Genomic DNA, 16,232 nt, shown 5'->3' with positions numbered 1-16,232 from the left:
TCATTCATTGAGGTCCTCATGGCAGGTGGGAAGAGGCTTCAGACATTACCAGTGACAGATTTTTATGGAAACAGCTTGACGTCAAATGCTCCGAACGGCGCGGTAAGGTCTAAGTCAGTAAGAATAGCACATTAGGTTTTTGAAATAAAACTTTTTAATAGCAGGAAAATGCACTGTAGATACCTCAGAATATGCATTTTGTTGGCTTTCAATACAAAAAATAGTGCTTGGCGGCGGGACTTCGCCCCGCGCTAGCGCTCCCCAGACCCCATTGCTAGTAATGGCAGGGAATCTACAATTTTATGGAAACAGCTTGACGTCAAATGCGCCAAACGGCGCGGGAGGGTCTAAGTCAGTAAGAATAACACATTAGGTTTTTGAAATAAAACTTTTTAATAGCAGGAAAATGCACTGTAGATACCTCAGAATATGCATTTTGTTGGCTTTCAATATCAGAAATAGTGCTCCTAGCGCTCCCCCAGACCCCCTTGCTAGTATTGGCGGAGAATCTACAATTTTTCCACTAACTCATGGAAGAACCTATTCTAGGGCACAATAAACGTCTTCCAAAAGAATGAAGGGTCAGAATGCCAAAAAGATTATTTACACACACACATAAATACATATAAAAAAAAATTCTCGGGGGGGGGGGGGGGAGAAAAAAATCCCCCCCCCCCCAAAACCCCCCCTGAAAAAAAATCCTGGCTACGCCCATGTATATATATATATATATATATATATATTAGTGTGTATGTATGCGTAATTAGTCTTCATTACATTCTGATCTTTTATTCTTTCAAACGTTTTTTCTACCCTAGAATACTCTCTTCCTATAATTAGTGGATAGACAGTACACACCGCCAAAGGACAGCTAGGGAGTCCGTAGGAGCGCTGTGAGCTCCCGCCCAGTGGAGTCCGGGGCGAATCCCAGGAACCAAGTATTATTTCCGTTAGTTTACGCTTTAAAAATGCATATTCTGAGGTATCTACTGTGCAATTAGCCTGCTACTCTTCCACTACAAAAATTCTAAAACCAAATCTGCTATTCAATAGAGTCCAGCGACTGGTAGAAAATGGTAAAATGCTTTAGTTTTTGTAATGGAGGGGGAGGGTAACCACGAAACCCATTTTGGCTACGCTCATGAAATTTGGTGACTGTAGTTTGCTTAAGTTGGCTGCACTGGGGCAGTAAGTAAAGTTTCCCTTTCAGACAATGAGGTCTGAGGCAAGTGATGGTTTGAAGACTCTCCCCTCCCGGATACGCCCAGTGTTATAATAGGTGTAAGCCTATTTCTCTACAAAATATATAAAGTTTGATAACGCATCGAAAACTGGATGTATGCATTCGTAGGATAACATAATGTATTCTGTTTATACTTGTATGTAGTCAGAAAACTATAAACAATAGGCCTACAATAGAAGCCAAATGAGTTTGAAGCTTTTTGGTATTACTTATAGATTACAGACGTTTCTTCAAAAAATAAGATTGTTACGTCTTACGCATTTCATGTGTCAATCTAGTCATGCATGTTGATTTTTGACTTAAAATATGCTAAATCTTTGATTTTCCTGGCTGACTCAGGCAACCCATTCCATTAAAAGATAAGAGAAAGCAGAACGGTTAGAGAGGCACTTACTTAATGTGAAAAGCTCTTGCTTCCTCCTAGTACATTCTCAAGAACGCGATTTGTATATGAATATACCATGACCCATTATTTAAAATATAAATCTCCTTTCATTAAATATCGGATGTGACAGCGCTTTATAAATAATTGTAATTATTTTCATCATTAATGATTAATGACTTCATACTAAGCATAACTTTGCCATTAATTATAATAGTATACGGATTGATTTAGATCTAGATTTATTTTTTAATTAAATATTTTTTTTTTGTAATATAAGCCTTAAGTGTAGTATTTTTAGATGTATGTTATTAAAAATAAACAAAAAGAAACTTACTTTTTCTTTTCAAATCGCAGAAAGTAGAGCGTTATAACCATATTGAGCTGTGAATAAGTTGGGTGGTTTGCAATTTTGCGGCTGTGTGTATGTGTAAAAGTTAATTTCTATTAAGTATTGTTAAAGAGCTAATTGTCGCGCCTATTTTTTTTTTTTGCTGCGTTATATCAATATTATCTAACTTAACCTCTCTCATCCCTCTTTTTGGTTAAATTTCATTGGAACCATTAAAAGACGGGGGAGGGAAGGAGCAAAAAAAAAACAAATGGGGGTGCCATCAAAGGCCCATGCCGACCAGCAAAATGATTAGGCCAAACACAACCTCGAAGACATCAAAGCAGTCCATGCCGCTCGTGGATAGCAGAAAGTACGGTCTAACGTTTTGCTAATGATAATACGTACAGTGTATAATGTATTTTTTTATATTCTTGTTGAATTTGAAACAAAATTAATTGTAATAAGAATTAAAAAAAAACAAGAAAACGTTTTCGGGCCTTTGTGTCTTGCTGCTGTTACTTTTTTTAAAGTTGTCTGCATTGAAATTTTTTTTTCTTTGGTCGCGACCAGACCGGCCCATTTGGTACCGGCCCACCGGGCATTTGCCCGTTTGCCCATATAGCCAGTCCGCCACTGTGTAGCAGCGACAATTGTCGACTTTAACGAAAAGTATGCCGAGTACCGTGTATTTCACAGAGAAAATCGGCATATTCAGATAGATCGAACATAAAGAAGATCTACCTTGGAAAACGTTTCAGAAAGACTGAAAGTATTCAAATTATTGTGTGTGTGTGTGTGTGTACATGATGTATTGTACTAAAGTCTAAGTTTTTGAAATATTGCTTGAAAAAATCTAACCCTGTTCTTTAAGTCCAATGATTGACATGTGTCCAGCTTTGGCTCCTCCAAAATTAATTTAAACTTCGTAACATTTAGCCTCGTAAGGTTAGCTTGGAGATGTAACCTAGCCAAGAAAAGCATTTTTTAAATATTTTTTTTAATTATTATTATGACAAAAAAAACAAACGACAAAGACAAAACACAGAAGACAGATCCAAATAAATGCTTACATTTGTCCTCATGGCCTAGCCCTAAGGGACATTTTAGAGGACAACCTTTCAGATCTTTCTATAGATCTATGACAGACAGTCAAACTAGGACAATTCATTTTATTTCCTTTTTATTCCCTACATCAGTTTTGTCCTCAGATGGTATCGGAGACTTGGAGGCGAACATAGACATCAATAAATATAGACTGGCCGATTAAAGAGTTTTATGAAACGAACATTTGTGACTTGCAGTTTTGTGTACTTTATTATACAGAATTTATGAGCAGTGTAAAAGTTAAGTATTCATATCTATTTCAGCCATAACCTATATATATTGTAAATAAGGAGTCAGTGTAGTTTTGTTTAATCTCTAAGAATGAAGATCATGCAACTTTTCATAATTCGGAAATCCGAATACAATAGATGTACATGTTTTCAAGTGACATGAAGTTACTTCCTTCGGCCAGTCTATATTTATTGATGTCTATGGAGGCGAATTAATAAATAGCAATCTTTTTGGTGTCTCCGGTGTTCCAAATACACAAATGTGGATAACTGAAGTATTTGGATAGACCTTCTTATAATTTCTGGGCACAATTTCAACACTGCAATATCAAACTTCTAAGTATTTTTTTTCTTTTTTTGGATTGGCAACAGGGATCTTTCCATATTGAGTCCTTGGTAGTGTTTCTTGGGTCTATTTATTACAAATCTCTCCCACAATTCCTATCTTAATTTTCTCGAGTTTTTCTTTCTATTACCTTATAACGTCTCCACATTTCTCCACATGGATTTCTCTTCTTTCTCTGTTTACAGTGTTTTATGGCTTGAAATATATTATGTAAACAGGACTTTACTAATTGACTACTCAATAAAAGGGGAGAATACTGTTTTTAAATTGCATCGTGAAAACCCCTTAATACCTCCACTGCTTTTATGATAGTGTAAAAGCTATTTTTGCACAAATAGTCTAATCCTGAATTTGACTTAAAAAAAAAAAAAAACAAGAATAATTACTATATGACACTGCGAGTACGTTTTTAAAAAAATCTGGTCACAGATTAATAAACATTTGTATCCAAAATTATTTTATGGCAGCCCATCCTTGTGGTATGCGCTTTAGCTTGCCATGACAAGCGCTTGGTGTATGTATCCTGCTCTCTGTCTTCCCTACGGTCTTAAGGAAGGCTTGTTCTAGAACACAGATGCTCGGCCTATGGCACATGTGCCCTGGTAGCCCCGTAATGTTGTACTATCCGGCTCTCCCTCAGCTTCTTCCGAAAGTACATGGTGAAAAATCAGAGTCGCTTGAAAGTGCTGGAAATTAGTTTGGCCCATATGCTGAAATCGAGGTTTGACACCACTGGTCTATAACATAATGATGTTCTCACCTTTTGGCCGCGCTTAAAACTTTAAAACGTTACATACCTAAAATAAAGAGTTATGGATTCTATTTCGCTAAATATCTTCATGATTATATTTTTAATTAGAATTATTTAAAATAACAGTTTAACAATGCTATTCATTGACGAGAAGGAGAAAGTAAAGAGAATAATGAAAATATAAAAGTTTCCTCAAGCAGGACTGTAATGTAGACTTCCAAATAGACCAAAAAACTAAGAAATTAATCCATAATGTTTAAGTTATATAAAGCTGAGGCAAGGGTCCGCTATTGGTCACATATTGTGTTCATTCTTTTAATACAAGGAGATATTAAAAATGATATTAAATCGAGATAGTACTAAACAATTTTTTCTTTTCGTGTCTTACTTTTAAGATGTAACCTGCGCTAACAAAGTGTAGGGGAAGATTGTTAGATAAAAAACATTACAGTGTCCTCTATAGGAACACACATCTAACTATCGGATCGAAACATTACAGTGTCCTCTATAGGAACACACATCTAACTATCGGATAGAAACATCACAGTGTCCTCTATAGGAACACACATCTAACTATTGGATAGAAACATTACAGTGTCCTCTATAGGAACACACATCTAACTATCGGATAGAAACATCACAGTGTCCTCTATAGGAACACACATCTAACTATTGGATAGAAACATTACAGTGTCCTCTATAGGAACACACATCTAACTATCGGATAGAAACAATACAGTGTCCACTTTAGGAACACACATCTAACTATTGGATAGAAACATTACAGTGTCCACTTTAGGAACACACATCTAACTATTGGATAGAAACATTACAGTGTCCTCTATAGGAACACACATCTAACTATCGGATAGAAACATTACAGTGTCCTCTATAGGAACACACATCTAACTATCGGATACTAAAATAACTATCATTCTTAATTATTACATCGTTTCCCAGACTGACCGAAAGAGAAAGAACTCGAATAGCCAGCGTTCAATAGCAGGGAGGGTGAATAAAGAGAACCTTGGGCCAAGTCCAGTCCAAGTTTTGGCTAAATTCATTGCTGATACATCGGGCTGGTATTGACCAAGTGTGACCTTTCACCTCAGCAAATTGTCTGCTGGTGGACGAAATTAGGGTCACTCGCCGAATAATCTGGGACGCTTAAGATTTCTTCTGTAGAGTTTGACTTGTCCGAATTCAGAATGACGCGGCTTTAGGGCAAGTCAAAGTAACACCCATATAGATCTATGTAAGCCACAATTAAAATATTGGCTTTTTAACTTGGCCAGAAATCTTATTTTAACATTTATAACTGTAAAGCTAAGACTAACAGTATAATAAATGTCAGAAGTTGGAGCAGTTATATTATAAATCTTCCATCGTGGTTAGATGATGACCACTTTTATCGTCTAGGGGGATTAGGGCTTTGCACCAGAGCTTCGTGCCTCCTCGTGTGGCTGGTGAGACCTATTTGAGCCAGGAATGTTCGGCTGCACACCGGACAGGTTAGTCCAGTTAGAGCTAGTTTGCCTTTTTCTCTGACGCTTTACCTCTGCCAGCGTTGTTCTCTTGTCCTCCACAACGTCATGATGCTCTATCATGTGCTTTCTTCTCCCAGCTGGCACGGTCAATGCTGAAGGCTTTCAGAGAATGTTCATTTTGTGATCGCTTTCCTTCCCTTAATTGGCCATACAGGAGTCGTTTAGGGATGCGGCGGTCTTCCATTTTGCAGACATGTCCTGCCCATCCCAGTCCAAACAGCATCAGGATTTTGTGGATGCTTTGTTGGCTCGATCTTCGAAGGACATCAGTATTTGGTATTTTTTCTTGCTATTTAACATTCAATATTTTTCTGAGACAGATCACTAGAAAGTGGTTCTTTTTTTTTTTTTTGCATGTTTTTTTTATATACTATCCACGGTTCTGAGGCATAGAGTAATGGAGAGAGGATGACAGCTTGATAGACCCCTAGCTTTGTCCTTGTGGTGATACCACGTCTATTCCAAATATTTTTAGGCAGTCTACCATATGATTCACTGGCCTTGGTGATACACAAGTCGATTTCATTATCGATGTTTTCGATTCTGGAGAGTGTGCAGCCAAGGTAGGTGAATTTCATCTCGATTTATCTTGATGCTTGGATCCGAGTAGGCTTTACATGGAGCAGGCAAATATAAGACTTCAGTCTTTGTGTGTGTGTGTGTTTATAGTGAGGCCAACGTCTGAACATGCTCTTGACAAGTCCCTGACGATGCTCTGTAGATCATTTTCGGAGAAGACATTTAAGGCTCAGTCGTCAGCAAATAGCAGGTCCCTGATTGTTGCTGATTTTGTTTTTGATTTTGCTTTGAGCCGCCTTGGGTTGAATATGCCACTATCAAATCTATACGTTTTATTTATTCCTTTATAATCTGTATTTGTGAAGGCACAAGGTACAGTTATAGACATAAATCAAGACTGAATCTTTCATACATTATTAAAGACTTAAAGATTGCAACCATATAATTGATGCATAGTTTATGTTTTATCAATCAAATCGTTTCAATTAGTGCTCATGTGCATGTGAAAGAAGGTTACAAAATTTGTGTGGAAACACAATCTGAAAATCGGCCCCCAAAGTGGTCCAGCCAGGCAGGTAAAAAGGCAGGTTTCAATATTATCAGAATGAAATTCTGTCAAAGACAAATGACAGAGAAGAATGGAGAAAAAAAGGTTAACAGATCTTGTGTGGTGCCAAAGCGGTCCAGCAGACCTAAGGATAGGTGAAAGTGAATGTGAAGTTAGATGTGAACCTGGACTAACTGATGTCTTATAATGAATATATAAGTGATCTAATTGTTTTGTAAAAGGACAATTTCTTATTTCTCAAGAAAAAAACATTTCCGTAACAAATAACATTTTTCACTTTGGTTAAATAAGTGCTCTATGGTGCAAAATTTGCATTACAGTTCCCGTGATAATATGAAAAATTACTTATTCATTGTTGTTTTAAATTATGTCGAACTTATATGCATACTAAATAGATTTTTTCTCTTGAAAAAAATAGTAAATATGTTTTGTTGTGTGTAAATATAGTACTTAATATAACAGAACTTACATAACTTTACAATATAAATGTACAAAAAAAAATTTTTTTGACAAAGATTTCACAAACGTTTGCGTAAGTGTGTTAAAAAGGAGATTGGCAATAGCCCCCCTAATAAAGAGCCTTCCGTGTTTGTTACTATTAATTGTGAATAGTTGTAAAAGTTGTGTATTTTTATGAAAAAAACTGCTTGCATAAGTGATTTCAAAAATTAGATTTTTCGCTTTTATAAAAGAAAAAAGTGACCGTTGCCTTAGAACTTTGAATGGACTAAAATATTATGATGTCGGATTTTCACTATCTTTTCTAGTTTACGAGATCTAAACGGGACGGGTGGACAGACGGACGGACAGACATTCCAAACAAAACTAATAGCGTCTTTTCCCCTTTCGGGGGCCGCTAAAATCCATGGGAAAAAAATCGACATGGCAAAGGAAAAGTGCATGATGATTATTCTATATTATTTCTCAAATTGGTTTCATCTCGAAACTAAAAAACAAATCTTTGTCAAATTTATAAGTATATGTTTGATATTGGGCAACGAGGTTTGTTGTAAAAAAAAACAACTACCCACTAATCTTTCTGTACATAAGTCCAGAGAGCAAAAGATAGAGGGAAAGAAAGAATGACATTTCATTGTAACAGATACACTTATTCACGGACTAAAAATGTATGTTAGGTTGATCGTTATAATGTGGCCCGTTTATTAAAATAAAAAAAAAAACTAGAAAAGAAGGGGGTGTTCCGGTCATAATAAAATAATAATAAACAATAAAAAGCATAGGAACAAATTAACGGGCGTAGCCGGTTGGTATTGCTAGTAATTAAATAAATGTATACCATGAAACTGTTAGGTCATTATACAATCAACAAATATAAATTCAAGTTTCATTTTCTTTTATTACACGTGTCGTCTTTTTCATTGAGAATGTGACGGCATGTTTATTCATGAGCTATTTAGATCTAATTTAATCCCAGACACTGACCAACTACTCCCGCCGTTCTACCCCCCCCCCCCCCAGGGGTCATGTCTAAATGTATTTTTGTGTACCAGTCGTCTGCCGCTCTCTCGTCCCATGAAGTCGCCCGTCAGTTAAAAGCATTCTGCTGCCAACAAAGAACTAAAGCATTCTTCTACCAACGAGTTTTGAAACCATTCTTATGCCCACTTCAATCTAACATTTCTGCTGCCAGCACAGAACTAAAACATTTAGAGTCCAAAAAGGAATAAGAACACTGTTCTGCCAACTATGGTCTAAAACTTTCTTCTGCCTAATAAAACATTGGCAGCATACTTGGATTTCAAACATTCCAATGACAACTTTGATATTAAAATATTTTGCTGCCATTGTAAGGCCTTTTAGCCTAATAAAATTTAAAACATTCCGCTGCCAACTATGATTCTTTGTTGCTAAATATGAATTATGATATTGAAACGTTCTGCTGCTAACTTTGATTTAAAACATTATTCTGCAAATTATGATATGAAAACATTTTATACAATACTCTGCTGCCAACTGTCATTTAAATAATTCAGTTGACAACTTTGATTAAAAAAAACATTTAAATCCATCACCACCAACTATGATTTAACTCTTTCTCTCCTAATTGACGATAACATCGTTAATTTGATCTCATTAAATTAAATTAATATTTAATTTTATAAACTTTATTTTGTGTACTATAAAAAGAGTATGCATTCTCCTTTAATTCTAAGCCAAATAAAATATTTCCCGATTTCATTTCTCGACTTCAAATATAGACAATATTGTAACTACCTTTAGTACCGACTTATTTTCTGGTCTCTTTTTTTGGTAAATATTCCCAAGATCTTCAGATCTCTAAGCGTAGTTTAACAATCTTTTATTGGCAGCTCAAACTAAAAATTCCGTCATATTTTGTTTCATAATGCCGTTATACGTTGTAGTTTTTTAAACAGTCACACTTCCTTGATAAAACAAATATGTCGGCTTATTATCATGTTCCACAAAAAGTCAAGATCCGTCCAGATTCAGTCCCCAAATAATAAACGCACAAATGTTAATGGTGATAGTACCAATCCATCAGAGAAAAATTGAGGGACCTCATGTTGGTAAAAATACAATTTTCAACCTTTTTTTTTCTGGGGGAGGGGGGGGGAATATGTGCAGATATTTTGGCGGGCATGATGGAACCACGTCGCGTGCCATATTTCGGGCATCAATGCTATACACTAAATGACTATAAGTAGTGGCAAACACTGACTGGGTTTTTTGGTTACATCACTCTCATTCAGCTCTTCAATGGAAAATTAGATTGTGTTGTGTGTACAAGTGTGTGCTATGTAAATGAGAGAGAGAGAGAGAGAGAGAGAGAGAGATTTCCTAAGGGAATGACGTTAAGAGTAGAACCAGTCTACAGCACTAATGTATGTTTGTTGATGAGACATCCCACTTGAATTATCCCTCCTGATTACAACAGTTGTTGCTCTTGGATTGTCCTTCGTGTATTTCAAGTTCGGGTGTAGTACACTGGTCAATCTAAGCTAGCCGCAAGTAGCCGCCCTTAGCGAAGACCACAGTTTTGTACACATCGTTTGCTTGTATAGTTTAAATACATCTAACTTGACTATACAGACACCGGAGAGATATTTTCGTTCGAAAACAAAATTTTACGAAAAATATATATTTCATTCTTCAACATAAAAGAATGGACGGGCCAGCCATTGAAAGAGGTTATATCCAAGGTAAATGTCAGAGAGGAATGTAGAAAGACGTAAGATAAATCTTGCGTGGTGCCCCAACTGTTCAACAGACTAAGGGACAGGTGAATGTGAAGGTGAAGACAAAATTGACATTTTTAATATACTTGTTTATGTCCAATAATATTCATGTACATGTACACCACTTCAGAGGATGGGTTGAATGGATTTCTTTATCCATAAAACAAAAAGACACTGTACACTGCAATGGATACAGATACGAGTTTTAGTGTCCCGATCTAACTTAACAGTATGATGACCACAACTTCTAACAGGAGGTGCTGTGGCTGAGTGGTAAACCGCTTGGCTTCCAAAATGAAGGGTTCTGGTTTCGAATCCTGGTAAAGACTGGGATTTTTTATTTTGGGATCCTTTGAGCGCCTCTGAATTCATCCAGCTCTAATAATCGTTGTGCTGGCCATATTAAACCGTTGGCCACAGAAACAGATGACCTTTACATTGTGTGCCCTAAAGATCTCAAGGTCTGAAAGGGGAACCTTACTTAAACTTCTAACTCTAAATGAAATTGGATTCGACTTCACCTTATATAACGTACTTTTATTGTCTAAGGATGTTCATAACAAAATTTAATTAAATAGTCGAATTCTACAATCATCAATACGTTTTTTTTATATGACTGAAGTCAAGAAGTCAGAGTCAATTTTATGTCGTACGACTGAAGCCAAAGTCAATTTGTATTTCATATGACTGAAGTCAGGAAGTCAAAGTCAATTTTTATTTGTTTCCTTGCGCAAAATATGAACGTTGACCCTATGCCCAGAAGGTTTTAGGAATGTACGAGTCAAATAGAGGTATTGTAATAACAAAGATGACATCTGAGTTTAACGACGAATGAACGGCAGCTGCTGCGGTTGCCTTGCGTTGTCTATTGCGTCTAGTTTCTATGACTCTGTTATCTCTGATTTATGTTGTTGATAACTGGTAGTGTATAACCCGGCCTGTTGAGTGTCGATGACATTATTGATTCATATCTTTATCTTATGTCTGATGGATGTGGCAGTTCTTAATCAAGGAAAGTGTCATTAGCGCTGGTAAATTAATTATTTTAATTAATTAATTAATTATTTTTTCTTTCGACTATGCCATCTTCGTGAAGTGATTGGAAATGAAATAGATAGATTACAACACTTGCCAATTATTACTTCTACTGTTATAAAATTCATGGCTTGTTCTTAAAGATGAAACCATACTAAATGCACTTAAAGCTGATATCCTTGGTTCAACCCCTAATTACATTAATTACAGCATTCATTCTATTTTTAGAGGTATTTTTGTTCTATGACATTAACAAAATATATCAAGCAAAACGTTAAACGAGAAAAGTTCTAAGTGTGATAAAATAATTACAAAATAAAAAAAAGCATCATTTGAAGAGGGTATGGGACAACGTTTATAGTATGATATCATAATATTGTGATTAGGATCTCAAGAAGAAATAAACTGGTAATGATGTGTGGTGAATTTAACGAAAAAGTTCAGATTAATGTCGAAATGGGATGATTGATATATTTTGGGTGAAAAAGGTAAGTAATAAATAAATAAATACATCTTTGTTTTTAACTTGAAAACTTGGCGAGTGATCACCCTTGAACACCGCAGCTATTTTTACTTTCTAATATTTTCTTTCCAAAACGTTGACAAAATGTGTCTTTGTTATCTGTTGTACGTTTACCTGGTTCTAGGACTAAGAACTATTGAACATACAGTTTTAAAAACATTTGATCGTCTCGTCATCAGGTGACACAAAGTGGACAGCGCAAGTCAGTCATGTGATGTAGGCACTATCTGCGACCCTTCAGATGAGCAAGATAAAGAAACACCTATGGGGCTGGCCTCTATTGGGATGTTTGGCGCTGTTTTCCTACGGTGAGTAAATCTAAGAGGTTTTGTGTTGTTGTTTTTTTTATAAAGTGAGTACTTCTACGATATCTCGCGTTGTCTCCTTAGGTAATTCTAAGATATTTGGCTTTTTTTTCCCCTATAGAGAGTAGTTAGCCGATGTTCTCAAACGGTGTAAGAAGTTAATCGATGTTCTCAAACGGTGTAAGAAATTAGGGGATGTTCTCAAACGGTCTAAGAAGTTAGGCGATGTTTTAAACAGTGTAAGTAGTAAGGCGATGTTCTCAAACGGTGTTAGAAGTTAGGCGATGTATTGAAACGGTGTAAGAGGTTAATAGATGTTCTCAAACGGCGCGTATCTGTATCATCTTTTCTGTTATTCTCCTTTTAATACTGAAGTAATTTTTTTGTTCAACTCAAGAATGCAGGATTTGATCCGAGCTAGAAGAAGACGAGCTCATTCTCACACTAAGTAGCCTCTTCATCTTTATTATGATGATGTTTTTTTTTCAATATCTATCTAATATTCTTAAACAATAATTTAACCCACCCACCATGACTCCAAGTAAGCCACGTGTAGATCACGTGTAAGTCACGTGTAAGTCACGTGTAGATCACCCTTTATCTAATTATGTTTTTTTTAAACAAAGCAACACTTGAAGAAAGGCTGGTATTTATACTACTCTCTGACCAGACGAAAGGAAAATACCCACGCTATCTTTCAGTAAGATAAGTTAGACAGTGGTCACTCAGATTTATCGGACCAGCGGAATATAGTCCCCCCCCCTTTTTATTTTATCTATTGATTGTATGTGTGGGGGGGATTTAGGATTGTAAGGGTTCAGGGAAACGCAAATCATTGATCTATATACAGTGCTGAGAACTGTTCCTAGAGTTTTTATTACCCACTTCCCGTTCCCGCACACTGGAATGTCTATTACCATCAGCGTTATAGCCATTACGTTCAAACCCCAGACAGAAGGCACATAATGATCGTAATGCTCTATGGATAGTTATGATTGGAAGTCTTTTCAAATGGGAAATAGAGTTTGGTTGGATGTGCCATTATTTCTGTTTTAAACCAACACTCTTGGAGGTTATGTAATGAAGCTTGGGGATCACTGACACTCCCATAGCTACCCAGAAAAGATGTTCCCTGAGCGTTCATAGCTGTTTCCGTGACTAATTTTAAACTAAACTCAACTCTATCTTTCAGATACCTGAAACAAATCTGCTGCTTTTACTCACTGAACCATTGATCAGTGTTATTTGGTAGGTCATTTTATAATGCTTGGCACTCAAGCAGGGTCGGCCTCGGGTAATTGGGAGTGAAGTGAATAGGGTGCCCCCCCAAAAAAAAAAACAACAACAAAGAAAAACAAAACAAAAATAAGACAGAAAAAAGTACGCAATGAATTATAAACCGTCCTGTATGTATATCACAATCTAGTAATAAGCTCAATTCATAGAGCGTCAATAGCACGAATGTACTTCATGGACGATTCATGATCACCTGACTGGATATAACGTTTCGACATTTCACCCTAAGGAAGAACTAAAGGTCTTTTAGCATATGTAATCTAACAAGTAGATCTAAACATTTAGGAATAAATCTTGAATCATACTAGAGACTTGGCAGAGCTAGGCATAGTAGACATAGTGCCATAGAGTTTTGCTATGTTTGAGAACGAGGCTAGTAGACATAGTGCCATAGAGTTCTGCTATGTTTGAGAACGAGGCTAGTAGACATAGTGCCATAGAGTTCTGCTATGTTTGAGAACGAGGCTAGTAGACATAGTGCCATAGAGTTCTGCTATGTTTGAGAACGAGGCTAGTAGACATAGTGCCATAGAGTTCTGCTATGTTTGAGAACGAGGCTAGTAGACATAGTGCCATAGAGTTCTGCTATGTTTGAGAACGAGGCTAGTAGACATAGTGCCATAGAGTTCTGCTATGTTTGAGAACGAGGCTAGTAGACATAGTGCCATAGAGTTCTGCTATGTTTGAGAACGAGGCTAGTAGACATAGTGCCATAGAGTTCTGCTATGTTTGAGAACGAGGCTAGTAGACATAGTGCCATAGAGTTTTGCTATGTTTGAGAACGAGGCTAGTAGACATAGTGCCATAGAGTTTTGCTATGTTTGAGAACGAGGCTAGTAGACATAGTGCCATAGAGTTCTGCTATGTTTGAGAACGAGGCTAGTAGACATAGTGCCATAGAGTTCTGCTATGTTTGAGAACGAGGCTAGTAGACATAGTGCCATAGAGTTTTGCTATGTTTGAGAACGAGGCTAGTAGACATAGTGCCATAGAGTTCTGCTATGTTTGAGAACGAGGCTAGTAGACATAGTGCCATAGAGTTCTGCTATGTTTGAGAACGAGGCTAGTAGACATAGTGCCATAGAGTTTTGCTATGTTTGAGAACGAGGCTAGTAGACATAGTGCCATAGAGTTTTGCTATGTTTGAGAACGAGGCTAGTAGACATAGTGCCATAGAGTTTTGCTATGTTTGAGAACGAGGCTAGTAGACATAGTGCCATAGAGTTTTGCTATGTTTGAGAACGAGGCTAGTAGACATAGTGCCATAGAGTTTTGCTATGTTTGAGAACGAGGCTAGTAGACATAGTGCCATAGAGTTTTGCTATGTTTGAGAACGAGGCTAGTAGACATAGTGCCATAGAGTTTTGCTATGTTTGAGAACGAGGCTAGTAGACATAGTGCCATAGAGTTTTGCTATGTTTGAGAACGAGGCTAGTAGACATAGTGCCATAGAGTTTTGCTATGTTTGAGAACGAGGCTAGTAGACATAGTGCCATAGAGTTTTGCTATGTTTGAGAACGAGGCTAGTAGACATAGTGCCATAGAGTTTTGCTATGTTTGAGAACGAGGCTAGTAGACATAGTGCCATAGAGTTTTGCTATGTTTGAGAACGAGGCTAGTAGACATAGTGCCATAGAGTTTTGCTATGTTTGAGAACGAGGCTAGTAGACATAGTGCCATAGAGTTTTGCTATGTTTGAGAACGAGGCTAGTAGACATAGTGCCATAGAGTTTTGCTATGTTTGAGAACGAGGCTAGTAGACATAGTGCCATAGAGTTTTGCTATGTTTGAGAACGAGGCTAGTAGACATAGTGCCATAGAGTTTTGCTATGTTTGAGAACGAGGCTAGTAGACATAGTGCCATAGAGTTTTGCTATGTTTGAGAACGAGGCTAGTAGACATAGTGCCATAGAGTTTTGCTATGTTTGAGAACGAGGCTAGTAGACATAGTGCCATAGAGTTTTGCTATGTTTGAGAACGAGGCTAGTAGACATAGTGCCATAGAGTTTTGCTATGTTTGAGAACGAGGCTAGTAGACATAGTGCCATAGAGTTTTGCTATGTTTGAGAACGAGGCTAGTAGACATAGTGCCATAGAGTTTTGCTATGTTTGAGAACGAGGCTAGTAGACATAGTGCCATAGAGTTTTGCTATGTTTGAGAACGAGGCTAGTAGACATAGTGCCATAGAGTTTTGCTATGTTTGAGAACGAGGCTAGTAGACATAGTGCCATAGAGTTTTGCTATGTTTGAGAACGAGGCTAGTAGACATAGTGCCATAGAGTTTTGCTATGTTTGAGAACGAGGCTAGTAGACATAGTGCCATAGAGTTTTGCTATGTTTGAGAACGAGGCTAGTAGACATAGTGCCATAGAGTTTTGCTATGTTTGAGAACGAGGCTAGTAGACATAGTGCCATAGAGTTTTGCTATGTTTGAGAACGAGGCTAGTAGACATAGTGCCATAGAGTTTTGCTATGTTTGAGAACGAGGCTAGTAGACATAGTGCCATAGAGTTTTGCTATGTTTGAGAACGAGGCTAGTAGACATAGTGCCATAGAGTTTTGCTATGTTTGAGAACGAGGCTAGTAGACATAGTGCCATAGAGTTTTGCTATGTTTGAGAACGAGGCTAGTAGACATAGTGCCATAGAGTTTTGCTATGTTTGAGAACGAGGCTAGTAGACATAGTGCCATAGAGTTTTGCTATGTTTGAGAACGAGGCTAGTAGACATAGTGCCATAGAGTTTTGCTATGTTTGAGAACGAGGCTAGTAGACATAGTGCCATAGAGTTTTGCTATGTTTGAGAACGAGGCTAGTAGACATAGTGCCATA

At 37.1% G+C, this 16,232-nt stretch overlaps 1 protein-coding gene across 2 annotated transcripts in view; it reads left to right on the top strand.

Annotated features, from left to right (window-relative positions):
• The window catches only part of LOC106059821 (cadherin EGF LAG seven-pass G-type receptor 1-like), a 134,813-nt gene that overhangs the window by 34,474 nt on the left and 84,107 nt on the right, over positions 1–16,232 (top strand). For both annotated transcript variants that reach the window (XM_056019243.1, XM_056019244.1), the window contains exon 2: positions 11,980–12,108. In XM_056019243.1, the coding sequence (XP_055875218.1) occupies positions 12,042–12,108 (67 nt within the window). In that variant the 5' untranslated portion in view covers positions 11,980–12,041. The remainder of the gene's footprint in view (positions 1–11,979; positions 12,109–16,232) is intronic.

Source organism: Biomphalaria glabrata, chromosome 2, assembly GCF_947242115.1.
Source record: "Biomphalaria glabrata chromosome 2, xgBioGlab47.1, whole genome shotgun sequence".
In the NCBI taxonomy this organism is placed as follows: domain Eukaryota; kingdom Metazoa; phylum Mollusca; class Gastropoda; family Planorbidae; genus Biomphalaria; species Biomphalaria glabrata.
This window is presented reverse-complemented; position numbering and strand designations above follow the sequence as displayed.